This window comes from Branchiostoma lanceolatum, chromosome 3 (genome assembly GCF_035083965.1).
Source record: "Branchiostoma lanceolatum isolate klBraLanc5 chromosome 3, klBraLanc5.hap2, whole genome shotgun sequence".
NCBI lineage: Eukaryota > Metazoa > Chordata > Leptocardii > Amphioxiformes > Branchiostomatidae > Branchiostoma > Branchiostoma lanceolatum.
This window is the reverse complement of record NC_089724.1, coordinates 23057891-23084144: the sequence shown is the minus strand read 5'-3', so window position 1 is coordinate 23084144 and position 26254 is coordinate 23057891. Positions and strand designations below refer to the sequence as shown.

The following is a 26254-nucleotide window of genomic DNA, read 5'->3' as shown; positions in this document are numbered from 1 at the left end:
CTTATTGGCTATAGATCTTCAAGCAGATGATGTGTGAATGTTGTGGCCTTTTTCAAGCAAAAACCTCGATCTCAAACCGTGCTTCAAACAATTAATAAGGTTTTTATAGTTCCTAGAATTCCCAAGACAAAATAATGGTGCATGTAGGCTGGTTGAAAGCTCTCGCCTTATTTTGTTCCCGCATAGATTTTGCCTTGAACCAATCCTATGTAACGTTAAATTTATGTCTTTGATTGTAGCAAGGAGGTATATAATCATATAACCTCCTTGATTATAGTAACGTAGATGTAAAGATCCAAAGAGTTCCTATTGAAAAGAACCTAAATGATCCTAAGTAACTCAATACTGTAGCTTTTTTGCTATGCAACTTTCCAAAATGTATATTTCCCGGCATTGCCCCTATATCTACAAAACGGACTAACAAAGGCAATGGGACTACCGTACATTACCTTTACCACATGTTTTCATTTCATTAATGAGTCTGCTAAACATCATAGTTGATGTTAACATGCATTCAACCTCCTAAAATTGATTGCACATAATCAGAACAAAGTGCGTTGATGAATCTTTGAACGAGTAATCTTTATTGTTCGGATCGGCGACGGTTGCACTCAGTTCTAGAATATCGTATTTCTATCGATTTCTCAAAGCAAGCAAGCAAGTGTAGTCAAGGCGGATAGAGCTCATTGATTATAGCATTTTCTTTGATTTAGACCACCCATTATTACAAGTATACTGTTACGCAAACTACATTTGTCGAAACCCGGTAGATTTTTGCCTCGCATGTGATACTATCCACATTGCAGTTTACCGAATTGTTGACTCATTTCTATGTATATGCATGTACTACGGTAGTACCGATGATGAAACAAGCAAGAGAGAAACGGCATTGACGTAGCGTTATCAACTACAGCATGCTGTATAAGTTCTGCACAATATTCCCACACTGTTTCCTAAATAATAGCAATATAGCTAAATTATACTGAGTACAGTCCACCTTGAAACGCCGACGCCCTATCCTAGAATCTCAGGATGGGTCGGTCAGGAACGTTTGTTTGTTTGTTTCATTTTGCTAACCATCTCCAGCTCCTCACTTTTTGGGGGGTAAAACAAACCGTCCTGACCACCCAACCCTAAATCTTCAACTGGACCAGCCCTATTTCTGGACAGGTTCGGCGGGACGACGGCAGATGACCATCTTGTTCATGAGCTCGCTGCACGGCTTCACGCACAGCTGCTCTCCCCACACCGCGCTCGAGCTCAACTCCACACAGCTGTTCAGTTCAAACATCTAGTGGACATGATAAAGGACAGGACGTTATGTGAGACATTCATAGATGATGGGTAAGAGTCAATTTCAACTTTTGAAGCTTTCTGATAGATTAACGCTTGTTGATATATAAATTCACTACACAGTACTAATTATAAACTTGTTTCTAAAGAATATATGAGCCACTGGGAAATAACAGACATTGAAGCTATATAGATTAACATTAACGAAAGATAAACTGGTATCACTTTTATACATTTTGAAGGAAAGTAACGAAAATGATTACTGTGATTTGGTGCGTCTGACTTTATTTATCTGTCACGTAGTTTCTTCGAATGCATTTTAGACTAGTACTGTTCCCATCGAAACTTTGAGCGAGTGTGAAGTACAACTTCAATGCCTCAGATATGGAGAAAAATGCCAACAGCATATTGTATATTGACTGCATTGTGTAACGCGGGCAAAAGTACGTAACACTTTTTCTACGGACGTACCAGTAAGTCTCTCAGTGCGTTATACCTGAAAAAGAACAGAGGATGAATACCATTAAAGCTTTTATCTGATTATACGATTTTTTTTTAAATTTCAAAACGTTTCAGATGATGCGATAGACAATCTTCGAATATGCTCAAAAGAAGACGGTTGATGTACTCTGATCTGATTTTCACGACTGCCTGCAGAACATCCGGGTCCTGCAGGTCCAGGAGTGACGTCACGTTTGCCTCTCGCTCCCGGCACGTCTGCTGGGCAGCAATAAAAGGGACGTGGACGATTGGTCCGTAGTGCTGCCCGTATTCTACTGGCTGGAAACAGTCGTCTCCAAACTGACGATAGTTCGCGGGGCAAACGTAATCTGTAAAAAAAAGTGACCAAATTATGAGATGACGCAATGGGTGGACCAGGGAGGAGAGAGTAGATAAAAAATTGCTGCTGGTGAAAATGTATCTATCTCATGATAAATGGAGCAGAGAGAAACGGTTAACTCACCGGCCGAGACGTCGGGGTTGTAAGGCTCCAGGGTGTGTCTGTCGGCGAGAACGTATGGGGGGATGCACGACTTGATCTGCACAGAGGGGAGTTTTAAAATTCATTGTTTGTCAGTAGTCTAGATGTAATGATGTATAATATGAACAAACATGACACTGGTTTTGTTGATATTCCATTCAGCACCGAGGACAGGGACACCGGTTTTGCTGGAGATGAAGGTGTGTCATTCAGCACCAGGGACAGAGAAAAGGTCTTGTCGTATCATTTTCAGTGTTGATCATGATATATATTGGATTGCATGTTGCTTAAACAATGTATTGATTAGTTTTGTTCCGGATTGGGGTGGAGCCGGTGGAATGTCTTTATATCGTCATTAGCCGGTTCCTAGTACCATAGTTGAGCGAGAAAGAACAACAGCTCCTCAAAATATCACATGAGAGACATTTCTTACCAACCTCCCCTTCAATGATTTTATCCAAAAAAATTCACGCATTTACCGTGAGGAGATATGTAGATAAAGTCGACAAATCCACAAGACACTAAACATCACTGAATCCTTTTGACGAACATTACAACAGTAGGCCTCGTTACAACTAGGTCTAGGTGTCGCCGTGTGTTCTAACTCCTACAGTTTTGAGTACCGATGAATAATCCCTGTCTTTCAAGAATAAATCTCCATCGTTTAACTGAATATCTAATAAACAAACGTGTCTACAAGTAGTGCAAACAGGTTACGAGCATTACATTTAACAAACTTGATAATCTCCGTAAAGAAAGCGAAAGAACGGCAACAAATTACCGCGGCTCCAGAGACGTCCCGTCCGCCAACGACCCACAAAATCCCCAAAGCAAGCATCCAGCTCCTTCCCAGTGCCATTAGGACCGCGGGTGTGTTCTAACCTATCACTACACCTTCTTTCCTGAAATCCCTTTGGAGGCTCAATATGTAGCAAACTGGTCCTGTATTCCCATCTGCTAACCTTTGGACTACACCATATCAATTCTGACAAGGGGATCTTGAATAGAAATCCGTCCCTTGCAAACACCCCTGTTTCCTGAGACATTGAAAATCTTGTCTGATAAGCTTCCTGCTTACCTGGTAAACAGCATCAAATAAAGATAACAAAAAGTAAAGACGTTTTACACAAATTTGAAACCTTTGTACATGTGCCCATTCCCCTTCAGTCTAATTGTTTAGGAATGGTGAGGAAACACCCCCACCACACCCTCGGGAGCGTGTGAGCTTGATCGAAATCTGATGCAACATAGATACACCTAAACAAACTTGATGACAACCTGTAATTCATCATCTTGTATACAAAACGTTAGTTGAATCAATTACCTGTTGTGATTGTAAGACAAATCTGCACGCAACATTTGGAACTGTTGATGTGTGACTTGAAATTAGCAATACAAGACGAAGTGATAGTTTCCATAACTTGACATTTCATCTAAAAGATAACCTCGAAGAAATTGATATCATGATGATATAAGGAAATTTCTTTGTTATCAACCACCTGTATCACCAGGAAAGATGATACGTACATCGATGTAATATATATATTACGATCCGGTACCCATTTTGTCAGCATATCATTCACTAAGGACAATGAGTCCGGTCCTGTCGGTGTTTCATTCAGCACTAAGGACGGTTACGTTGGTCTTGTTGGTGTGTCAACCAGGGGCAGGGAAACTGGTCTTGCTGATGTGCTATTCAATACCAGAGTCAAGACAGAAGGCTTGTCTGTGTGTCATTACGCTTCAGGGAAACCAGTCTGATTGATGTTTCATTCAGCACCAAGGACATGGCCACCAGTTGGCGCTGGGGTGTGCCATTCAGCACCCGGGACAGGGGCACGGGTCTTGTCGAGTCGTTGCCAACATGAAAAGAATCTCTCAGAGTCATTTCTCAGTTAAAAGATTATTCTTTTAAGAAGACCTGTTGACTATTGAGCTATAACTAAAATATAGTTCCAAGACCGATCATAAGACGCAACCGATCAAGTTTATTGAATTACAGATACTAAATTTAACTTTCGTCATGCAATGTGCGCTGACAATAAGCCTGATGTAATGTCGTCCGATTTGCTCAAACGCCATTTTCCTTAAAATGTGCACAGAGCTAAACGTTTAACCCATGGGAAGAAATGACACCTCTTCTACAAAGAACAATGCCTGCCCTGTAACTTTTTATCTGCCTGTTTAACGCCGTGCGAGCACATATTTATACTGTATTTCATACTGAGGTCTACGTTGAAGAATTGTACTAGGGTGACCTATTGTCGTTGACTTGAGACTTTCGCCTTCTCGTGTGCTCCACTTTGAAGACATGAGCTCGTTAAATTTCCCCAATAAGTGGCCCAAGTAGTCTGAAGATCAACCACGGTAAAAAAAATCAGCGTTAGTGCAATTCAGAAAGGGGAACACAATACGCAGCATTGAATTACGTATAAATTACGCCATGCGTTATATCCACAGGCACTTGCTGCTACGAGTCTTAGATGTTTATTCTCTTCTATCCCTGGATACATGACGTGGAAAATATTTTCTTAGGCCGTCAACTTGACTTAGTCTGATACAACGTTATTTCGAGACAGACATGACTAGGGAACATATTTACGTTATTCTCCATTTCTCATGAAAACGTGTTTTTTATAATACAATGGACGACATTGGGTAGTGCGCACGAGATATAGCAGAGCTGCGTGACATTGCAAGAAAATACCCGTAGCAGTATCACTGTATTCTCCGATAGATATTCCCAGGCAGATGCTATGTTCTGTTCGATTTAGCTCGACCCCACGCGTCCGGTCACACACGACAGAATCATACAGAATCTCGAATCGCAATGAATATTGATCATGATGAAAGAGATATCCTTTGCCGAGTTCCAGCAAAAATGTGTCGTGTGTGACCGTACGCGCGGGGTCGAACTAAATCATAGTATGACACTGTACAACATAGTATCTGTCTGTGAATATCTATCGGAGAATTTTGACTGCTAAATCACATGTTATACATAGAATAAATCTTTTTATCATTACAGATATCATCAAATCAATTTAGTTTTGAAGATTTTGAGACTACGTGTGGGTCCTGGGTGTGACGGATCCGGGCTCATGGTGGATTGCGGCTGCATGGTTGGAGTATTGCTGAGATGCTCGTTGTTATGCACGATTACAAGTACGATCTTCCGATTAGTACAGAAGACTTTTAAATTCCTAAATGTGACGGCTACAGAACTGACGTTTGAGCTTTGGAAAAAAATGAGTTGGGGCATGATATTTGTTTTACACATACAATGGCAGAAGTATGCGCTTCTTCCAACATCCGTACACACAGGGATACTTTTGTTGAGATATAAACACACAGGGGTTATTGCCTCACCATCAATACGAGACAACCATCGTAATTCCCTGGGTTTTGCGTGATGTCTATGTCCACAGAGCAAGATCTTCAGATTGCTTGTGGACATCCCTATTAATAGAAAGAATCGCTGTTTTGGACACAGAGTGATGGATTGGGGTGGCTGACCTTGACGTGGCTGTAAACAGCATGGTTTTTGGGTCACAACACCTCGATATAATCTGTAGGGTAATCTCCGAAGTTCGCTCATTCTTCAGCTCACGTAGTAAAGACGCATCAACTAGAATACCTTCTGCTTCTAAAGGTGATACGATGTCTTTCAAAAAAGCCCTGTCTGTAACTGTTTCTACGTGCTACATTTTCTATGGAGCAATTCCTCGTTTTGTTCAAGACAGAGGACCAGTGATGACAGGCATGACAAATGGTATACATTAACCTACGCAGGTGTGTTTGTCGTTATTATTCAACTTTAGATCGGGATGATATGCCCTAAATTACCTTTCTTCTCATATGCGCTGCCAAGACAGTACCAACTAGCAGGGAGGTTAAGGTGGAACTCTAGACCCCTGGGGAAGTTTGGAGTATTTTGTGTATCCTTCCCTGGCAAAGTATCACATCATTACAAAGGAAACGTTTTCTCATAAGAGCAATGACTGCTGAAAAGGGAGTGAATTAAATCTTTGCAGGTCCCTTATCAGAGGGAAAATGGTTGAATCCAAAGATATGAAACAGAGAGAATTGCCACGTCAGTCCCTAACTCAGTCAGAATCACCGGGTCTCTTGGACAAGGAGGAAGTCAAACCCAACCAGAACACGAGCACAGTCAGACAACCTTCATCACTGACTTCAGATGGCGCCGAGAGGGACGTGGACTGTGGCTATAAATGTTCTGCTGTTGGCTCTGAGTTCAACTGGAACATCTAAACCACTGGTGATGTATTTTTCGTGTCTCTTTGTACATAAATCTTGAATTTTGTTCTATAGTGGAGGTAGCAGGTCGTCTACTCCACCTTCCCGCGATGCAACCAGACTTAAGCGGAAGGATGTGAGTAAAGTAAAGTAAAGTAAAGTTTAGTCTGTAAAGTAAGATGTGGGGTGACTTGACTGTTCTTTTCATTATTTCCTCTCTTGGACGGTTTTATTGTCGAATGAATTTCCCCGGTGATTTTGTGAAATTTGTGGTGTGGAAAAAGTGTGGTGAAATTTATAAATCAGTAAGTCGTGCACATACAATCAGTTTCTTCAGTATGAGCTGGAGCTTTTTGCTCTTTCGTGAATTTGGACCCGGTGACGATTCCTACAAAGTTCCGAAGCGCTTTTTCTGTTCTTTGAACGTCACTCGTCCAAGCCGTCGCTCCTTTTGCGTGGCCCCGCTCGGCGCCGTGACGCCCTTCCGACGTAGCTGCATCTGTAGCACGCCTCTGACTATCGCAGCAGGGCCGTTCCACCGGCGATTACAATCACACCGCTGTACGTTTGCCCATGTCCACGGGTATCCTGTAATAAGGTCTCACATCCCCTCACCTTTGACTGTCTTGTATCCACATAAGCGGGAGGGTCTTGTGCTGCACCGCCCGTACTACTATAGTGGACAAGACGATGCCGACCAAAGTACCCTTTATGTCGGATGCTGCAACAAATATATATAAGGCCCTTTAATATCCCGTATACAGATTTTTGGCAACTGTGTGTAAGTTGTAGGCATACATTTTTCTTCTGGGCTTGAGGTTTTTACGAATGCATGCCGCAACGGCAAGGTACGTTTTCCGTTTAGCGTCATTTCAATCATTTACATTTTCAGTGCTGAGAGTGCTGAACGAATATTGACCCAGCCACTACTGTAAATGCATTTAAGTTCGCGTGGTGTCAATTCGCGGTAGGGAAAAATGGAGTGTTCGCGGTGGTTTTATCTTCGCGTTTGAAATAGCAGTAGCGGTAGTCATAGGTGGGCAAAAAGTTTCGCGGTGATTTTAAGTTCGCGCCGAAAGTTCACCGCGAAAAACGCGAACATGAAACCACCGCGAATACTTCTGCATACAGTATTCTGAACACCATTTTACGACACACACCTTCACACCACAGACACAAATGATGAAGACCATAGTAGCTATTTGAGATCTGATGTCAACACCAATTTGATATTTTGTTGACAGCAGGGACGTTGAGGACGATATTGTTTAAACTACAGGTACTTTTGTTTTTAAACCGCTGACTGTGTCTTGGGAGAGTTGACCAACGGTATGGAATTAGTCTCACGGCAATCGGCAATCATCGGCTTGAGGTCGGGGCGGTCGGGAGTTGTTGGGAGTGTTGATAGCATTCGGGAGCTTGGTTGTGAGTTAGTAGGGGCCAACTATGTAGGGCCGTGGTGAAGTAGCTGTGAAAAAGTATTGCAAAATAGATATGCCAGCTCACTGCCAACCTCAGGTCGGAGGCAGACAGTGGCAAAGTCGTGTGAATGTCCTGAATGTGTAAAAGGACTTCGAACCGAGCAATTAACTGTAAGATGTGGACGGAGTAGTTGGAATAGATGTAGGTCATATCAATTCGGTATCAATTTGATACCGATGTTTTTTGGTCTACAAACATACATGAAATTAAATTTGTGTCGAATACATACTATTGCGTGATCGGTATTAGGACAATGGATGTGGATGACACCGCTGGGTGCCTAATATTTATGTGTTCACTAAACTGTAGTCAGCCACAGATTTGGCTCTCTTAATGTTGACCACATCACATTTCATTATCATCGACCGAACCCCCATGTGTGTGTCTACTTTGTGTTAATATGTTCCAAAGAAAGGGTAATAGAAATGAGTTTATAATGATAGATCCCCACATCCTTTCCCATACTTGTGGCGGAAAATCCCATTTCACCATGTGTCGCGGCATCATTTTAGATAATACACCATCCTTGTTAGTTACCTTCGGTTAGGTTTTGTCGAACGTTTCAAACAATTTCCAGTTGTCTTGTGTGATAAGCACTGCCGTGGATACGGTTTGACATTAGAGCATGCAGTATTAATATTGTACTAAGGTAACTGAGAAATTCTAACCCACAGGACTGTAGGAAACCCTACGTCCTAGAACACACGAACCTAAAGGCGAAACCTTTCCAGCCGGACACCTCTGACAGTGAGTTTCTATTGATATCTGTTGTAGAGAAAATGTAGACATCATTGCAGCAGGGGAATATATGTCATCCAGTCAGCCGAGTTCACCTGACGAGAAAGTATGCTATATAGTAACGTGTCGAACCAGAATGACAACAGAACATCGGAAATCCGTAATAACATCATTAAAATACTTCTATACTCATATCCTAGTGATAACTCCAAGCGAATGCGAGACGTATTTGTAACAGAAGCGTCAGTTGACAATCACAAAGAACCAGACACTAGTAGACCGGCATTCATACCATAATTGCTCTATTCTTGTTAGGTCATGATTTTAGCAATCACTGAAATTGTGTCCAGTTCATACAATCCGTGTAACGTTACTTTCTGCAGAAATGGAAATGATCTGTCACGATAGTAGAAATGAAATGTAGGTTTCCCCGTCAAACCGACTCCTAAAGCGGGTTTTGTTGTCTCTCCCTTTGCAGAGTACTGGTGTCCCTCTCCCTACAAACTGTTTGGAGACACCTGTTTCAAGACAATACAACCCGGAGGCTATAAGGACATAGTCGACCTAGACTTCAGCACAGCGAGTAAGAGCTGTGGAAAGGAAGGTGCAAACGCAACGATGGTGAATGACCTGACTGACACTGACGTCCAGCAGGCTACCCTTAGCGTCTTGCAACAGTACGTCGCTATGTTCTATTTGTCGTTTGATGGTGACCCTATCATTTTAGACAATCTGATGCCCTGTATAAGTGTACATGTATAATAAAACGATGAATATCAAACAAACATTACAGCGACTTTAACCACTGGTTTCCTATTCTTTCAGATTTGAGGGGTTTCGCGAACTGCTGGTAAGTTCGTTCAAAAATATTAGACACTCGAGTATTACTTTGTCTAAATTTGTCTTATTTCATTTCATTGGTTCGAAGGACAATCAGCCAAGGCTGCCCCACTAGTCAATGACCATACAGCACAAAGGGCTAGCGCTGTTGAGTATGGCAATGAACTATGTGTTACTAAGTAATGAACAGGACATTATAATCAAATTTTGGAATTTCAAACGGTTACCAAATCTACGAAGGTACAGCCATTATCTATTAGAGCAACATTAGTCACATTGATAGAGTATATGCGTCGCCTAGCGAAACTCTAATTTCGCTGTTGTAGATAGTATTACTTTGAATATACACTTCTGTTGCTTTTAGATGTGTACAATGGATGATTTGTTTATGAAAACCACAGAAACTCTATTCTGAAATACCCTACATTCATCAGTTGCCGTCCTGTATAAGCGACAATATTAATAAAAGCATTGCCCATAGATCATGACTCAAGATTGTCGCTCACGAGGCAAGATTCGTGGCACATCCATAGTCGTTCTAGCAGCGACATGTCGGTGTCTCAGCAAATCACCACAGTTCCTAATGTTTGGAAATCCCAACACAACAGATACATTTGATTTTGTGGTCCTGTGGTTTTCTTAATGTTTTTTGTCTCTTACAAATGTAGATGTTCGAGGAGAACACCTGCGTGAAGAGGAGCGGCAGCCAGGCGTGGGGCGAGCAGTTTTGCGTCGTGCCGTGCCAAAGGAGGAAGAACAAGGTGTACATCTGCAAATGTCCCGCCTTGGCCAACGAGACCTAGGTCGGCTCGTGCTCAACTACAGCTGGAGCTAACATATCAAAAATCATGTTTTAAGCTTCCAGCATATTTTGTCATATCGCCATAGCCTGTTTCGCCGTGACACAAGTGACATGGCGTTACTGTTTCAATGTTACGATTAACGGATATTCTGCTCTTCATGAAATTGCCATTTGGTGGCCGAGAAGATGATCAAATTTCTCGTACCCGTTTCGCTAATTGTTGAATTTAGCTTTATGGCACTTTGGGCAGTAATCAAAGATTAAATGCCCCCACGATCTTTATCAAATTGATGTTGGCCGATACCTGTTCCTTTCTACCTCGAACTCCGCCTTTCTCTCGATATTCTAAAAGTATTTGGGAGAATTATAGACTTGTGCTATTTGGACGGGGTTTCTGACTTATACGTTTGGACATCTTTCACTCCACCTTGTCATTGTTAGAATGTCCTTGTTGTGAGACAGGCTATGGCAAATACAAGATATGTTATAGATAAAGCCCGAATATTCGGGGAAGGACGTCAATACACGTAGACGACGGATGATAAGACGTAAGATAAGGAGTATTGTAGTCCGTGTAACGGTGGCTAACTGTGATGAGGCTCTGACGAACGTCATGAGAAGTAAGGAAATCACAAGTTAGTAGAGATCAAGTCTAAGATGACGCCACTGTCTAGCCGCCTTGACTGTGCAGGCTTGGAGAAATGTGATTATGCCATAAGTGTGGGGAAATATGTATTATGAACATAAATGCAATCAGCCCGACAGACTTTATGGCCAAAAAATAAAAATGATTAAAAACAGGACTTATCTGCGTCTTGTGTGAAAATATGTTTTTGAGGCACAATGCGGGGTAATTAGCATGGGTAAAATGTTATAAACAACGTTGCTTGTATAATTTTCGTCCTGTCAAAAATATTTTGGTTCGCCCACGTTAAATGTGACTGCTACAATTGTATGGTTGGGCGTTGCCAAAGTATGACTTGAGTTGTTATGATTTCACCAGATATTGGTGCTGTAGGGCGAAGACAGGCCTGATCACACAGTGTGTGTGTGTGTGTGTGTGTGTGTGTGTGTGTGCGGGTGTGTGTGTCTGTCTGTCTGTGTGTGTGTATGTGAGTGTGTCTCTGTGTCTGTCTGTCTGTTTTCCCGGACATTTGTGGTTAGTATAACTTAAGTCAAGATCACTTGGATTGATTGTGATGCTATTTTGGTATGTGGTGGGTCTTGAGAAGGCGACGGTCAAGATCAGCTTTTCCCCAATCCCGCGGCTTTCGTTGGCACTCCAGCAGAACTTCCAGTTTTTGCATCTTTTTTTCCTGCTATGGTCTTGATACCAATTATGGAAATAAGGGCCTAATTTGCAATAGTGCCATAGATCATGACGCGAATTCTATACTTGTGACATGTGTAGTCACTATGCATGTAAATGTGGAAATCATTTGCGTGATTAAAATATTTCATGGAGGTATGAGGTCTTCGAACTCTTGTTTGGCAGTGGTTTCTTAATTCCAAAGGGCTGACGACTAGGTACTGATTGTGTCCCTCAAAGACAGGGGCATTTCTTTTGCTGTCGGGAAAGCCAGCCGAAATCCAGGAGAACGGGCATGTTATCCATACAGCAAGATGGCGAACCGCTAGAGGGCGTCATTTGGCATCACAACACCAACGTTACTATCAGTTCATTTCTATTTATCTATTTTCAGTATATCACACACCTAAATCCTATCATAGTTACCACACAGGGTAGACAACACTGTGTTTTTTCCTACGTAATTCGTCTCCCTTTCTCTCTTGCCGGCTCTTTGGTTTCCTCCCTCTCTCTTCTCTTTGCTTCTCAAGCTTTTTCCTTGACGCCTTCGATAACAGTCTCTTAAAATAAACACTGAGACAAACTCTTAGTGTCGTTTTGTTTATTAGTTTGCTATGTCGTCACATTTGGCGTCATCGTAGCTTCTCCAAGCCTTCGCAGTTAAGGTGGCTAGACAGTGGCATCATCTTAGAGACTGATCTCTACTAACTTGTGATTTCCTTACTTCTTCTTACGACGCTCGTCAAGTATGATCACAATTTGCCTCCGTTACATAGACTACTTAAGTCAATACTCTTGCTTTACATCCGTCAACCATATGTATTGACTCTCCGCCCTGCAGATATGGGCACTGTCGCTAAGCTAAGTCTTTTCCCTCTGATATATGCTTTAAATTTCTATATCTTTCTACACAAGTTCTGCACGATTTATCAACCTCGCCCCCAGTTCTTGGTCGTGTCGGGTATTGATGGTCGCTCACCCCGGCCCTGTGTAGGGGACTAGGCCTCCTGAGTGAGGAAGCAGATGATCATCTTGTTGCGTTTGGCACGACAGGGACATGCGCGGAACTGCTGCCCCCACTCGCCAGAAACCAGACGCACACAGCTATTGCTGTCATCCATCTAACGGAGAGGGACGAAAGGAAATAATGATTGATTAATTGATTGATTGATTGATTGATTGATTGATTGATATGTAGGCTGCTGTAAAAAGATACTCAGCTGAAAACAATGAAGTCGACTGCTGGCTCAGGAATAAAGTAAGCGTTTGAGAGCTGCGCGTTTTGAAAAAATATGGTTTCAAAGAACATTGCAGGTAACGTTAGACCATCTATTCTCTGGTTATTCAGTCGTCTCCTGGCATCAATTATATCTAATTTCATAACATAAAAAGTTGTAATAATGAAATCCACACTGGCAAACTTTAGTCTGATGAGAAAGTGCAAACAAAAGCAATAAAGTACATTGATTCAGCTCACATATAGATATGTCGTAAGTTTTGTAAGATAAAATCTGAATGATAAGGTTTTCTCTCCCCTCTTCTTTCAAGAAGTTAATGGATAAATGAAGAGACGCATTTTGGGGAAAAGTTCAGTTCACATGAATACAGAATCGCATTAGTACTAACAAATCAATGACATAGTCTTTCAATGATGAGGTCTTTGATCGCTAGTAGATATTCAGAGATATTCACAGTTCATAAGTGTGTGTTTCCTGGAACAGGAACTTACCAGCAAGTCACGGTCTGCTTGGCCATGCCTGAAAAAAGAAAGGGGCAGAAAATGAATCCAAGTAGGTATCAGAGCTCAATAATCAATTCAAGATAACAAAATATTTAGAAATATGATATAACACATCCATTCATATTAAGCAATAGATGGTCATTGTTTGGGAAGAAGGAGACAACTTAAAGAGTATATTACAGCGGATCCGTGAGACAATCCTCTGTCGCCTTCATGATGTTTGGGTTGGCAAGGTCTCTCATGGATGCGATGCTTACTTTAGCTCCAAGGCCTTCGCATTTCGTCTTTGCTGTTGCAAAATCCATTTCCATAATCTCCGGTGGGTTTGAGTAGGATTTTCCGAATGCAAGTACCTTGGTGCAGAGATCGCCATACTGCTGGTAGCCCTTGGGACACGTGTATTCTGCGAAAGGCGACAAAATCTTAGATGTCTTATAAGACGGACAAAGTGATGAACTCGGCGGATGTGGAGAGGACGTGTGATCGGCTGCTGCGCGACCGACCGATGATGATGATGATGATGAAAAAAATGCTATTCACATAAAATGCCAATCGAAAGAAATTATCTAATTACTCCGCATCATACATCGTACATATAATGTCTGTGGTAGGCAGTGACAGTTCCTTATTCACTGTGTTCAGCATTTCTGCCATTCAATGTTACATTAAGTCGTTTTTTTGATAGTGTGCAATTACATTGTACGGGAACAGCACAAATAAGGGCCGTGCTTACGTCCCGAGGCGTCCTCTTCGTACTTGGCCGGTGCATTTCCTTCAGTGTTGAGAACGTACGGCATCGCACACCCACCATTCTGTGAGAAACAGTTGCGCACTATTACGTCCTCATTTCAGCATATACTTGAGATGGTATTGTGAAACTGCAGCCTCGTCGATTAAAAGTAGTAGAGTTTCAAGACCAAAACCAAAAGCGAGGAGTTTCCCAATACATTCCGCTACAACATGTTTCCAGTTCCCTCTACAACAATTCTTACTGCACAGCCCCTATTTGGAATGAAGGAGGGGGCCCTCTTCTAGTTAAATGTATCTGGTCTCACTGTTTTCAACGATCGATGTAATAAGGATTTGCACTAATACGCATCCGGCTATATAGGCGATCAAAACAATTGATATCATTTTGGATGAATGACGCAGTACTGCAGAGATCAAAGCGTTTATTTGGTGGGTCAATAAGGATACAATTTCCATAATCTTACATGATGCTCTAGGGTCAAGATATTGGTAAGATTATGCTCAGTTTAGATGTTTTGATAACTAAACATCAAAAGAAAATGACAAATACTTTTCGCTGCATCAAAACATTAAATGATATATTCCGTGTCCGCTTTCAAAAGTTTGATCACGATATCTTTGTAAATGGGACTCAAAGCAATTAGTATTCAGGGACTTGATTCGGCGAGGAACAGATATATTCTCCCTAAAGCCGGCGTGGTTAGTCTGGTGGAGACTAGAACCATATCCGGTGACTCGATCATGGGACATCTCTTAACTTTCAGTACAAACTAGCTACATCGTTCTTTTTAGAACGCAAACAATTGTGTTTTTCGTGTCAGTGGCGTTAATTTTGTTGCTGAATACGCCATGAAAACATGCGAGGCAGTCAACCCTAGCAACAACATCCATCCGTTCAGTGCACCATGTACATACATTGTATACGAGCAAAACCAAGCACTTCAACAGCGCCCCCTAGCGGAACTGAGCGCCCCACGACTCTCATGGCAACTGGCGGAAGCTTGTGACGTGTCACGTCGCTCTCTCTAAGAGAAGCTCTTCTCCAAGCAGGTGTAAGTATCCGGCTCAGTATTAGTGTTTTAAGCGTGTTTTTGCAAAATTCAGTTCATTTATGTAGTAGTGCACCTTTTTAAACTCTTGGCCGTCTTTTTTTAAAACCTTTTAATCAATTCGTCAGCCTGATGTTGTCGATTTTACGAAGAAAGGCGGCTCGTACATCATAATCATACAAATAAAAAAAACAATACACAAAAGAGAATCAAATCACAATCTTGCCTCAAATTTACATTTTGTCATCCGCTGTCATCAATATTATCATCATCATCACAATATCATAATATTACAGTATACAACAATAAGTACGATAGGATTAACTATGAGGGGTTTAAAGGAACTCTGTTTACTGCAGTCTTGAAAGTGTTCACATTTGGAATAACCGGGAAAGCCGAGGCTGGCAGTGCGTTCCATGGTCTACGTGTTCTAGGTATATCTGCCATTCCCCCATGCAGAGGTTTCCCACCGCGGCTTACAGTATTCGGGTAGGCCCCGAAAGCTCTTCGTATGATCTCTGACAGCGTTGCATATGGAGGAAGCAGACCTTCTCGAAACTGGTGTTTGTGCGGAAGGGTAGCCTCGAGAAATAGCGCACCATTATAGAGAGCCGTGCGAAACGCAGGAACTTCAGACCACGAAATACCAACAAAATAACTTCCAACTGATTCGAATACATTTGTTTGTAGATTCTAAAGAAAGACCCCTGCATGGTGACAGGGCATACTTTTGTTCCTTGATCTTGTAACATTGCCTAGTAACAAATTTAAGGCCACGTTTACAAAGATGATCTGCCAAGAATTCGGTTTCGGGCAATAAGACTCCATTTTTCACACGGGGTTGGCTTCAAACTTAGTCGATTGATACCTGGCCATTCCTTTTCTCAAGCGTAATTCCTCTTTAGCATTTTAAGTCTGGCGTATTCAAGATTCGCAGTCAAATTGCATGATATTGCTAAATTTTGAAATAAGATAAAATCATAAATCTATAAGCCCTCAATGAAAAAAACAACAACTTACTACTGGTCACAATGAAATGTGAACCTAGTGTCAAAATGAATAGGGTTAATATTTCACGATGGTTCGGAATTTCTGGACCCATTTCTGGTTAGACATAATCCAGAGAAAGTTACGATCTTCATCCCAACATCTGCTTGGAGATTAACGCACACGCGTAAGTGCGTACGTGGATGAGCGCGGGTCGACCCCGACCCATCTGGGTGTCTCACGTCGTCAACAAAATGACTCGATTATTACAATCGCAAAATTGTCACGACTTTCGTTAAGCAACTACATATATCAGTCCACTTTTTCACGCTAGCGAAGTATATGTATTTAAGTGCCAAGTATCTCTTCAATTAATGTCTCCAGGGTGGAACACAAGAGAAACGACCATATAAATAAAAGATCATGAAAATATCACAAAGAACAAAGTATCTAAAAGTTCACAGAAAAAAAGCAAAAGTACCAGTATTGGTATTGCCTTTGAGGCAGTCACGACCAAAAGTACCCCCAAAGTGACACAAGTCCGTCCTAGAGCCATTTTCACCGTGTGCTGATGGTTGTCCGGTCAGATCAGTGCCCAGTCTTTGGTGGTCCGGGTGGGAGTTTCTTGGTGAATGATGTGGCAAACCTGTCCTGGAAACCAAGACTTTCGGACACGGACACTGGGACATTCCATTTCCAATAAAGGGCGTGTAAGTTCATCTACGCTCATTTCAAACCGAGAAGCTGGACTTGGAGGTGTGGACTCCATCGAGCTGTTGTAGTTTACCAACAAAACAACGCAACGTGGAATCAGAAATGCATGGTCAAGATTTAACATCTTTAAGTCGTATCGCACAGATTCCCCTATAACCTGCAAGTGTTAACGTCCGATTGGTAGACGGATGTGGAAAAAAGTTTGTTATATAAGCGTACAATGAATGGAATCTTGTCTCTACCGGTATTTTGAATTTCATGTGGATAGCGCCACAACAAAGACCCGTGTTTACGGATTTTCTTTATCATACAAAAAGATGATAGATTGTACCGGCATATCATACAAATGTAAAGTATTTTATAGCATACACAACACTGAATAACATCTCTCTCGCTGGCTCATTCCCCGTCTTCGAGGATTGATATGCATATTACAAAGGCTTACAACTTAAGGATTACCGTGATGTGTACTACCGCTGGCTTACAACTTAAGGATTATAGTGATGTGTATCGTATATAGTGATGTGTATCGTACATTAGACAGCTAGATATCATCAAGGATTCACCTGAGTGTTACATTACCATGATGGTGAAACTTGTTCAGTGTCAAAATCTGGAAATACGTTTGTCAAAATCTAGATCTTTGGAGTTTTAAGATATTTCTCAACCCTCCAAGCAGAAATATTTTCTTTTTATTTTAATTCGTCACAACTAACGTTGTTGAACACAAGGTAATGCGTAGGTCGGTACTTATCTTTCATTGTGTGTCTGTTTATGTTGTATGTAAACAATGGAACAACGTAGATGGTAACCTTTCATCAGGAAATGATTGTCATCTGGCTTGATCCTCAAGGATGACTCACCGGTCATTAACCTCCTACGTGTACAAAACAGAGCACCTGTCCATGTACTGTGTTGTTTATGTGACAGCTAACGTATAGAGTTTTCATGCATGACATTGAAAACAACATGTTATTCTTTTACAATTTACAAAAGTTTCCCACAAGGGTCAGAACGTTGCAGAAGCAACAAATGGCCAGGGACAACTGACACTGACAGGGCGTAGTGAACTCACATACTTAAGAGTTACGTTACATTTACAGAGTGTATAATTGTCTTTGAAAAAATTATGAGATGTTTCGTCTTTGAAGTCCTTGGCAGCTTCTGTTGTAAGAAAATGACATACGAGATATGGCTACTACTTTGTCCAGGACATCGCTTGAGTGACGCTACATTTAATACTGTAGCACAAGTGGCCAGGCAGAGGGGATGTTCGTGGCAGATACACTGAATAAAAAGTCAGACACCCTGATCATCAATGAAAATGTCTATTTCTTTTCCTTTTCTACAATACAGCAATTTGCCTTTTAATTTTAAGACATTCAAACATAATGACATTTTACATGTATTTAGTCAACAAAAATGTTGCTGCTATACTGGATAAAATTCCTGAATCATAGTATGCAGTAAGTGTGTATGTAATTAGCGGCTCTGTCAATTAGCTGCAAGACTGCGAAAAGCAATCACAGATTTGAAACATCTTCAAGAGGTTTCCTTAATGAAAATAATAATCCAATATAAAAATGTCAATATTCATTCACAGTTAAAAAATTACAAAACATGTATTGCAATTCAATTATATTAACATGTTATATGTGAGCATTACTGTACATGCTTTATATCATAAATTACAATCAACCTTCTGCCTCTTGGACCATCATCAACCATATTGTCCTAACTACCACTTATTTCTCCTTAACTGGACACTTGTGGTGATACAAAAATGCACATATTTCTATACATTTCTTGTAAAAACCCTGAGTTGAAATTTTAGTGCTCTTGAGGTATATTTACATCATTGTACATGTATGAATAAATTACAGTATCCATGGTAGTTATAAATGTAAATATTAGTCTGTCATTTCAAGTCATGGTGATAACCACATCTGACCTTCATCGTCATTATACCAGCGTGAATATGCCACATAGAGGAGGTCTAACTAATCTCAGATAGTGACTCCGTTGTACGTGGGAGCTTTGGAAGCTTCAGCCTCTTCCCTCTCTGCCTTGAGTCTCTTGTACTCGGGGTGGAGGAAAATGATTTGCACCACCCCAGCCACACAGCTGATCCCTGCAAACACCAGCATGGTCACTAGGGGGAGCAAAGGAGAAGCATTAATGGAATCCTCCAACCCTCCCACTGGAGTCAAGCAACCTATGATATACATCATGGTAGCATACATACTACAGCGGTAAGCAACCCTGGTTTTGGACCAGGGGGTCGAGAGTTCAGTTTCTATATCTGTATCTATATAGCCGGTATAACTGCCATTCGGCGTAACACACCAGCTTCGCAGGTGTGCGGCGCAGCAGCAGCTGGTTATATTACACTGAACGACCTGTCACACCTAACTTTTTTTGTAAGTGTTGTAAGTTTAATCAGAAGAAAGTTATTTGTTACACTACGACAGACCTGTGTTGTCCTGAGGCACAATGTCACCGTTGGTCCCACAGTTGGCAAAGGGGGCGTCCGCACCAGAGAGAGGCAGGGCCAGCGCCTGGGCCAGGAACACCAGTATGATACCCTGAATTTGGCTGGAAGGACAAACAGTTCCTGTCAGTCATGCTGACAGCAACAGGAAACTCTGCTACTTCTGCTTGGATCATAACAAGTGGATCACATCACCCTTCTTTATGGGTGGGGGATGAAACAGATAGTATGATGGGATGAAAGTGGGGAAGCTTTATTTGTGAAAGAAGGTTGACAGAAAATAAAAGTGGTTGGATGAAAAGATGTAGAGTGCAAAAGTGTTCAACTGGAGTGAAATATGACATGTAACAACAACAGGGTTATCAACAGTTCAAATACAAGAGTAACCTGAAAATCTCCATACCCAGAAACCACCAGAAGCCCAGCACTGGTTGCCTCGGCAACGGGGTAGGCGACCTCCACAGCCAGCTCCAGGCTGATGGGATACAGGGCAAACCCAAAGAAGCCAAAAATCCCTGCTGCTACCACCATTACTGCATCTAGGTTCCTGTACCTGGACAGCTGGTGGGGAAAATACAGAAAAGCCATTGAGATTGAACAGAAGGCAGACAGTCCATACAATCTCAACACATTGTATAATTCTGGTAATAAAAGCAGATAATCTAAATATGTAACATAAGCTGATATGCCTCAAACATTAGGCAAAATATTTGTTTCCTTGTTTTCAAATGCAATTTAAGGTTACACAAAAATTATTGGTCACCAACTTAACAGTCAACTTGTCAAATGTGCTTAAAGAGTTGTAGGATGGAACCATACTTACAATAGCAAGTATAACGAACCCAATCCCTGCTATGGCATATGAGACTTTTACTACTTCTTGAAACATTTTAGTCTTGTCTACAAAGACTCCGGCCACGCCAGCCCCGACCACCCCACAGATGATCATCAGAGCTGCACACAGGCCAGATATACTCTGTAAAACAAGGACAGGACAGGACTTTATCATATCATATAGCAATACCTTCATAACTTGTATACATGGCAGGACAATATTGCAAGACAGCTTAGCAAAGGTAGCATCATGTCCTACATACACTTATGTCCAATGGTCATTACTACAGTAGGATGTGTGTATTCTACTATTTGAAAGAAGGGTTGGTGAATAGTCTTACCTTGCAATCTGGATCTGAATCCAGAGGTTTCACAAAATCTGAGCATGTGTTACTAATCAGGGTAAGGCCTCCTCCAAAAAAAAAATGATAACATGAAAAAATAAAAATTCATTCAAAACATTTTAGGTTTATAAACACAAAAATGTATATTATAAAGTGCAGTGTCGATGGGTGAATTTTTTAAGTCACCTTCTAATATTTCCATATAAGAAGAAAAAAAGAAGAAAACTGGAAAAGACTGGATTACAGTTAATCCCAGCCCAGGACAGACAAGGCATTCTTCATACTTCATTCCATGGACAGAGACTATGCGTCCAGTGTTATGACTATGGCATGACTTGGGAGGGAGACTATGAGGGTATAACACACTCCAGATTAATTTTGGACTAAATATTGCACTTCGGACAAATGTTTGTAGCCCTCTACAGCTTATATTTACAAAGTTGATATATTGTGGAAAAAATTCCATGCCACTTAACAGATCATAATGAGTTGTCACACGTAGTTGAGAATAGAAAAATCTTCAAATTTGTGAAAATCTGAAAATCTGTAGATTGTTTCAAAGAGTCTGAAGATTGTTTTAAAGAATCTGAAGATTGTTTCAAAGAATCTGAAGATTTTTCAGCAATGCGTAATCAGAAACAAACGACCTCAGACTTACATCATCATATCCCCTGGGACAGAGCACCTGCTCCAGTATGGTGGTCAGGGTGCTGAACAGGCCCAGCCCAGATCCAAACACCACACACAACACCCAGTACTGACGATTCCTCGCAAGCTGGAGGGGAAAATGAGACAGACATAAAATGAACTACAGTGTGAAGCTTGTGTTATGCAACCTCTTGCTGCCAGGGGCTAATTGGTACCCTCTAGGGGGCTGGTTAGTCGGGTTGGCCGCTAGGAGCACAATTTATCAGGCTATGTGTTATTTGGGTAAGTCCAATTTTTGGTCTTGGAAATTACAGTTCAACTTTGATCCAGAATGATTCGAACTTAAGTTAACGTAGCCTACCTGTTGTGAGCAGTTCTGTTCCCTTATTGGTACACCTGGTAGTGGTACCATTGATAATTAACCATAAAAACTTTGTTTTTAATCCGACTTCCATGTAACTCATGCGATGGCTGGGCACCTGTCCTGACTTACTGTGGCTATGTGTATAAAATGCCCAGCTTTCCTATTGATCATTCTGTCAAAACTGAAGTAGACAAGCATAACATGATAGTTAGGAGATGGTCAATGTTATGATAACAGGCATAAGATAAAGATGTTGATTTACGTAAGATCACTTCACACACAGCAGAATATTTTAAGTGTCAGCACCTTCTTCAGTCCCTGGAAGAATGACTCAGACTCTGCTGCTGCACTGGCAGTGGGTGGGGAGGGGGGTTCGCTACTGCACACTCCAAATAAGGACATCAGCAGACCCAACAGCGGGATAGCACAGTACAAAGACAGCTGGAAATGTCAGAACATGGGTAGTAACACTTTCATGAAACATATTTTCTTCAAAGCAAAAACACCTTTCACCAAAAAATGGAAAAACTAACAAGTCACTGCTAATGGAGACTTGTGGAAAATATGACAGAATACAGAAACTTGTGGTTTGATTTGAGCCACACAAAAAATCTAGAAATCATCATTGCCATCATCACTAATCAGTCTACAGAGCACAGACAGTCTTGTTAAGTTGTGGACAACATTGGCAGTTTTCTATCATTTTTCTATGCTGAATTTATTTTAAATTTCTAATCAAAAAGTACTGTACTTGTTAAAGTTCACTTAACATGAAACTATCAACTGAGAAGCACATAAACATGTCTCCCTTACCAACAGTGTAAAATCAGTGGCAGTGTGCTTATCTGTGGTTATCAGAGCCGGGGAGAGGACGTTAGCCAGCAGCAGACCAAGAGGATTCGCTTGAAGAAAAAAAGATAGAACAATATGAGTTATGCCATACAAACTACATCTAAAAAAATTCTGGAAGAACATCCTACCTGACTGTAAACTCTACTTTACTCTACTCTTAATGTGTCAAATTTGGTCCAGCACTTTTTAAATGAACTTGATTTAATACTTTCCTTTGGGTGACTTCTGGGTACAAAACATTCTCGAAGTGGGTTTGCCTCCCATTACAAAGAAAACCTTGATTGTTTGTATCAAGAAAAACAAACCATAATACATATAAGACAACATGTTCCAGTACACAGTTGATACTCACACATGGAGCCAATCATGTTGGCAGTGGCCCGCTCATTTTGTGCAAACCACACAGCGGCCACCTTGGCTGGAGACTCTATGATGAACGGCTGAGCGATGGCAGCAACAGTCTGACCAATCAGCAGCAAGGGAAAGCGTACAGAGTCAGACATGTCTATCGGCATGGCACTCACCACCCTCAGGACAGGACCAATCAGGTTAAGAAATGCCGCCAGGATGATCTGAAAATTGGAGGAAAGAGAAGAAAATGTTCAGTAAATGACTACGCTATAATCCAGGTTTTAAAGCAAGGCTTGATTTTTCAGTCAACCTGGACTGTCTCCAGCTTTACTTTTTTTCTGTCCCACTCATTGTTTAGTAGACTATGTTGTAGATTTTTGTTGTTATATCTGCCGTTTTAACCTTAAAAAAAACCAGATCAATTTCCTGTCGTAAAGTTAAGCTTTTTTGGACGGAATATGGGGTGAAATATCATTCCGTCCCAAGAAGCAGAATGTCCTAGGACAGAGGGACGAGTCCTAGAGATGACCCTGCACTGCAGTCATCTAAAGTAGTTGGGATAGCCTCGATATTTAGGAGGCATACACGAATCAGTTATTTCTTGGACCTGCTGATCAGTCACAACAAAAGGAGTTGAATAAAACAGTGCTCACCCCTGCTCTCAGTCCCAGAGTATCTAGGAGCCAGGTTGCCAGCAGACCCAGGGGGATGGATGCGATCATGTACACCAGTGACAGCCAGTTCACCGTGGTCAGAGACACCTTATAGAACTCTGCCGTCTGGTCAGCAATTGGGGCAAAGCTAAGCCAGATCTGTAACATCAAGGAAAACACATTTAACATTACTGTTTCTTCAACGGTATGCCTAAACACCTCACCCGACCTCATCCGACCTCACCCGACCTCATCCGAGTCTAAAATGTAGTGTATACGGGGTACGGACATTATTTGACGTTCTGGATACGTTGAATATGCAATTATGAATGCAAAACAAGTAGCAAACTCTAAGCATTTACCAGTTTTTATAAGTTACTCCGCTCGTTTTCAAGATAGAAGATTTTTGGCCGCCATATTGGATCATGCCACTGTTGGGGTCTACATGGGGAAGTTCTTCATACCTTTTTCATTTATTTTGTCCGACAGGACGATAAGACGGTGGATACTGATTACCTTTTCATCACAATCCACTCGTAATAACTGTACACAGTAACTGTACACAGTAACTGTACACAGTAACTGTACACAGTAACTGTACACAGTAACTGTACACAGTAACTGTACACAGTAACTGTACACAAAGTGTTTCTCAGCCTCGAAAACACGCACGTAGTGTGTTACAAGTCAATTGCGCTGGCCGTCTTGACCTCCCTTTACTTATAAAAACTGGTAAATACTTAGAGTTTGCTGCTTGTTTTGCATTCATAATTGCATATTTAACTTATCCAGAACGTCAAATAATGTCCCTGCCCCGTATACACTGCATTTTAGACTCGGATGAGGTCGGGTGAGGTCGGGTGAGGTGTTTAGGCATACCCTTTCTTCAATGTTGAGTCCAATGAGGGTCTGCATGGGGGGGGTCCTGGCAACGCTTAACGGTAAATTCAGGCCTGCCGATAACGCTTAACGGTAAATTCAGGCCGGCCGATAACGCTTAACGGTAAATTTAGCATTTCTAGAACATGAGATACCCCTGAAGACGACGGGTTTTTTTGCCACTAGTCGTCCTGATCTTGTGGCAAGAGACCTATTACGCTATGCCATTCTCGCACGCCGTCTCCGAACCCTTTAAATTCGGCGGCGACAGGAAATTTCGTATTAGTGTGACAAAATGTTCATGATCACGGACGAAAATTTTGAAATCTTGACCCTCTGAAACGCTATTTCCTGCATTCTGAGGGGGGGATTTTGCTGAAGAGTAAGCTAAGTTTTATGACATCTCTATTTGAAAAAAAATACAGAAGAGTTTCAGCTTGATTCTTGAGGGGCGTCACACCCTCCAGACCTCGCTGGAGCTGCGACATGCTCCCGGGGAAAATTGACACCCTGAAACGCTATTTCTTGCATTTCGATGGGCAAATATTACTGGTAATGTAAGTTAAGTTTAATGATATCTCTGTTTGTGAAAAAATACAAACGAGTTTCGGCTTGGGTTTTGGGGGTCGACGCCCTCCTGACAATATTTTTCGACGGAGGCCCGGGGAAAAATTTAAAATCTTGAACCGCGAAACGCTTAATTTCCTGAATTTTGAGGAGAAAACTTTGCTGGTAGAGTGAAAAATAGAACTGTTTCAGCTTGAAATTTTGTGGGGGGCTGGGGGCGCCCTACCGACATATTTTCGCCGGAGCCGTGAGCTCCCTGGAGAAAATTTTGAAATCTTGACCCACTGAAATGCTTTTTCCTGCGTAACGAGGAATTACTCAATAACGCTTAACGTTGAATTCAGGATGACAAATAACGGTTAACGAGGAATTAAAACGACCAGTAACGCTTCACGATTAATATACCGATAACGCTTTACGGTAAATTCAGGGCGGCCGGTAACGATTAACGGTGAATTAAAATCGCTCGTAACGCTTCACGAAAAAGGGCATGCAGACCCTCTCCAATGTGTGACAGCAGTGGCAATATATCAATAATTGATAGGGCGACATATACAAAAATTGTTGAACACTTTTCTATTATAAAATAAGACAAAATGATGATGTCAAATTGTTTTTTCAAAAGTATTTTTGGCTAATTATATAGCTATGAGATATCACAAATAAGGTCCATGATGAAGTGCACTGTGTTGTGTTGGGGCAAGGAGGTTAAATATTTAACCTCCTTGGTTGGGGCTACTGAGAAACGATGCCAGGATCATATATTTTGCAGCTTTACGATCTGCTATTGCTTACTGCGGAAAGCAGTCCACGTGCAAGGTTAGCTTTTATGGTGGACGTTGCCCTGTATGACGTAATCACGTAAAGGTTACTCGCGGTCGCGGGCCTTTAGGGTTAACAAAAATTGTATAAAGGTACCGCTAATATTATATTACTCACTGTTCCATTGCTGAGGTTCAGCAGACACAGCACTGCTAGAATGTACCAGCGTCTTCTGTAGACTCTGTAGTCGCTGCTCGATCTTTCCACATTGACGCTGTTCTTCAGTAGTGACTCCTGGTCGTTCCCGGCGACGACTTCCATTCCTGCTGTGATCCCTGTAGCAAATTCACTGTCACAAGACGGGACCACAGCTGGTAGGGCAAAGTTCACTTGCAGTTGTTAACAATTCCTCTAGAGGTCGCTCGTGCATGTGCTCAAGGCTAGAACTCCAAGCAGATACTGGGAGAAAGGATGCTGATACTATCATTGGAGGGAGAGAAGGCATGCACTGTTCACACATTTGGCCAGATACTAATGATTTCGGTTCACACTGTTTCTTCCTACA

At 41.6% G+C, this 26254-nt stretch overlaps 4 protein-coding genes across 5 annotated transcripts; 1 reads left to right on the top strand and 3 right to left on the bottom strand.

Moving 5' to 3' along the window:
• Positions 1-561: 561 nt before the first annotated feature.
• LOC136429319 (uncharacterized) lies at positions 562-3214 on the bottom strand. The gene is made up of 5 exons (XM_066419176.1): positions 3057-3214; positions 2258-2333; positions 1922-2123; positions 1765-1789; positions 562-1291 (listed from the first exon to the last, which is right to left on the bottom strand). The coding sequence occupies exons 1-5, from the start codon at positions 3132-3134 to the stop codon at positions 1157-1159; spliced, it is 516 nt and encodes a 171-aa protein (XP_066275273.1). The 5' UTR covers positions 3135-3214; the 3' UTR covers positions 562-1156.
• Positions 3215-6362: 3148 nt separating this feature from the next.
• LOC136431098 (uncharacterized) lies at positions 6363-11194 on the top strand. The gene is made up of 5 exons (XM_066422325.1): positions 6363-6554; positions 8689-8761; positions 9231-9429; positions 9578-9602; positions 10261-11194. Exons 1-5 carry the CDS (start codon positions 6474-6476, stop codon positions 10393-10395), a joined length of 513 nt encoding a protein of 170 aa, XP_066278422.1. The 5' UTR covers positions 6363-6473; the 3' UTR covers positions 10396-11194.
• A 1095-nt stretch (positions 11195-12289) lies between these two features.
• On the bottom strand, positions 12290-16920 carry LOC136431097 (uncharacterized). Of its 2 annotated transcripts, none has more exons than XM_066422324.1 (5): positions 16712-16920; positions 14178-14253; positions 13625-13847; positions 13433-13460; positions 12290-12824 (listed from the first exon to the last, which is right to left on the bottom strand). In XM_066422324.1, exons 1-5 carry the CDS (start codon positions 16784-16786, stop codon positions 12702-12704), a joined length of 525 nt encoding a protein of 174 aa, XP_066278421.1. In that variant the 5' UTR covers positions 16787-16920; the 3' UTR covers positions 12290-12701. The 2 variants fall into 2 exon arrangements, with proteins under 2 accessions (XP_066278421.1, XP_066278420.1); XM_066422323.1 differs by having other exon boundaries at positions 14178-14256; positions 16712-16917.
• Positions 16921-18258: 1338 nt separating this feature from the next.
• On the bottom strand, positions 18259-26102 carry LOC136431094 (solute carrier family 49 member A3-like). Its single transcript, XM_066422318.1, has 10 exons — positions 25867-26102; positions 23482-23640; positions 22830-23049; positions 22439-22527; positions 21932-22066; positions 21272-21388; positions 20259-20411; positions 19839-19996; positions 19418-19539; positions 18259-19096 (listed from the first exon to the last, which is right to left on the bottom strand). The coding sequence occupies exons 1-10, from the start codon at positions 26008-26010 to the stop codon at positions 18951-18953; spliced, it is 1443 nt and encodes a 480-aa protein (XP_066278415.1). The 5' UTR covers positions 26011-26102; the 3' UTR covers positions 18259-18950.
• Between the last annotated feature and the right edge of the window lie 152 nt (positions 26103-26254).

Bases quoted from the DNA above. Each gene is read 5' to 3' on its own strand.
- LOC136431097 (XM_066422323.1), bottom strand. From the start codon at position 16,786: ATGGCTCTAGGACGGACTTGTGTCACTTTGGGGGTACTTTTGGTCGTG. The intron at 14,257-16,711 runs GTACTTTTGCTT...TGTTTCTCACAG, and splicing joins CAAAGGCAATACCAATACTG to AATGGTGGGTGTGCGATGCC. The intron at 12,825-13,432 runs GTAAGTTCCTGT...CCTCTCCGTTAG, and splicing joins AAGCAGACCGTGACTTGCTG to ATGGATGACAGCAATAGCTG.
- LOC136429319 (XM_066419176.1), bottom strand. From the start codon at position 3,134: ATGGCACTGGGAAGGAGCTGGATGCTTGCTTTGGGGATTTTGTGGGTC. The intron at 2,334-3,056 runs GTAATTTGTTGC...CCCTCTGTGCAG, and splicing joins GGGACGTCTCTGGAGCCGCG to ATCAAGTCGTGCATCCCCCC. The intron at 1,292-1,764 runs GTACGTCCGTAG...CATGTCCACTAG, and splicing joins ACGCACTGAGAGACTTACTG to ATGTTTGAACTGAACAGCTG.
- LOC136431094 (XM_066422318.1), bottom strand. From the start codon at position 26,010: ATGGAAGTCGTCGCCGGGAACGACCAGGAGTCACTACTGAAGAACAGC. The intron at 20,412-21,271 runs GTAAGTCTGAGG...CTTGTTTTACAG, and splicing joins GTCCCAGGGGATATGATGAT to AGTATATCTGGCCTGTGTGC. The intron at 19,540-19,838 runs GTATGGAGATTT...TTGTCCTTCCAG, and splicing joins GGGCTTCTGGTGGTTTCTGG to CCAAATTCAGGGTATCATAC.
- LOC136431098 (XM_066422325.1), top strand. From the start codon at position 6,474: ATGGCGCCGAGAGGGACGTGGACTGTGGCTATAAATGTTCTGCTGTTG. The intron at 9,430-9,577 runs GTACGTCGCTAT...CTATTCTTTCAG, and splicing joins ACCCTTAGCGTCTTGCAACA to ATTTGAGGGGTTTCGCGAAC. The intron at 9,603-10,260 runs GTAAGTTCGTTC...TTACAAATGTAG, and splicing joins AGGGGTTTCGCGAACTGCTG to ATGTTCGAGGAGAACACCTG.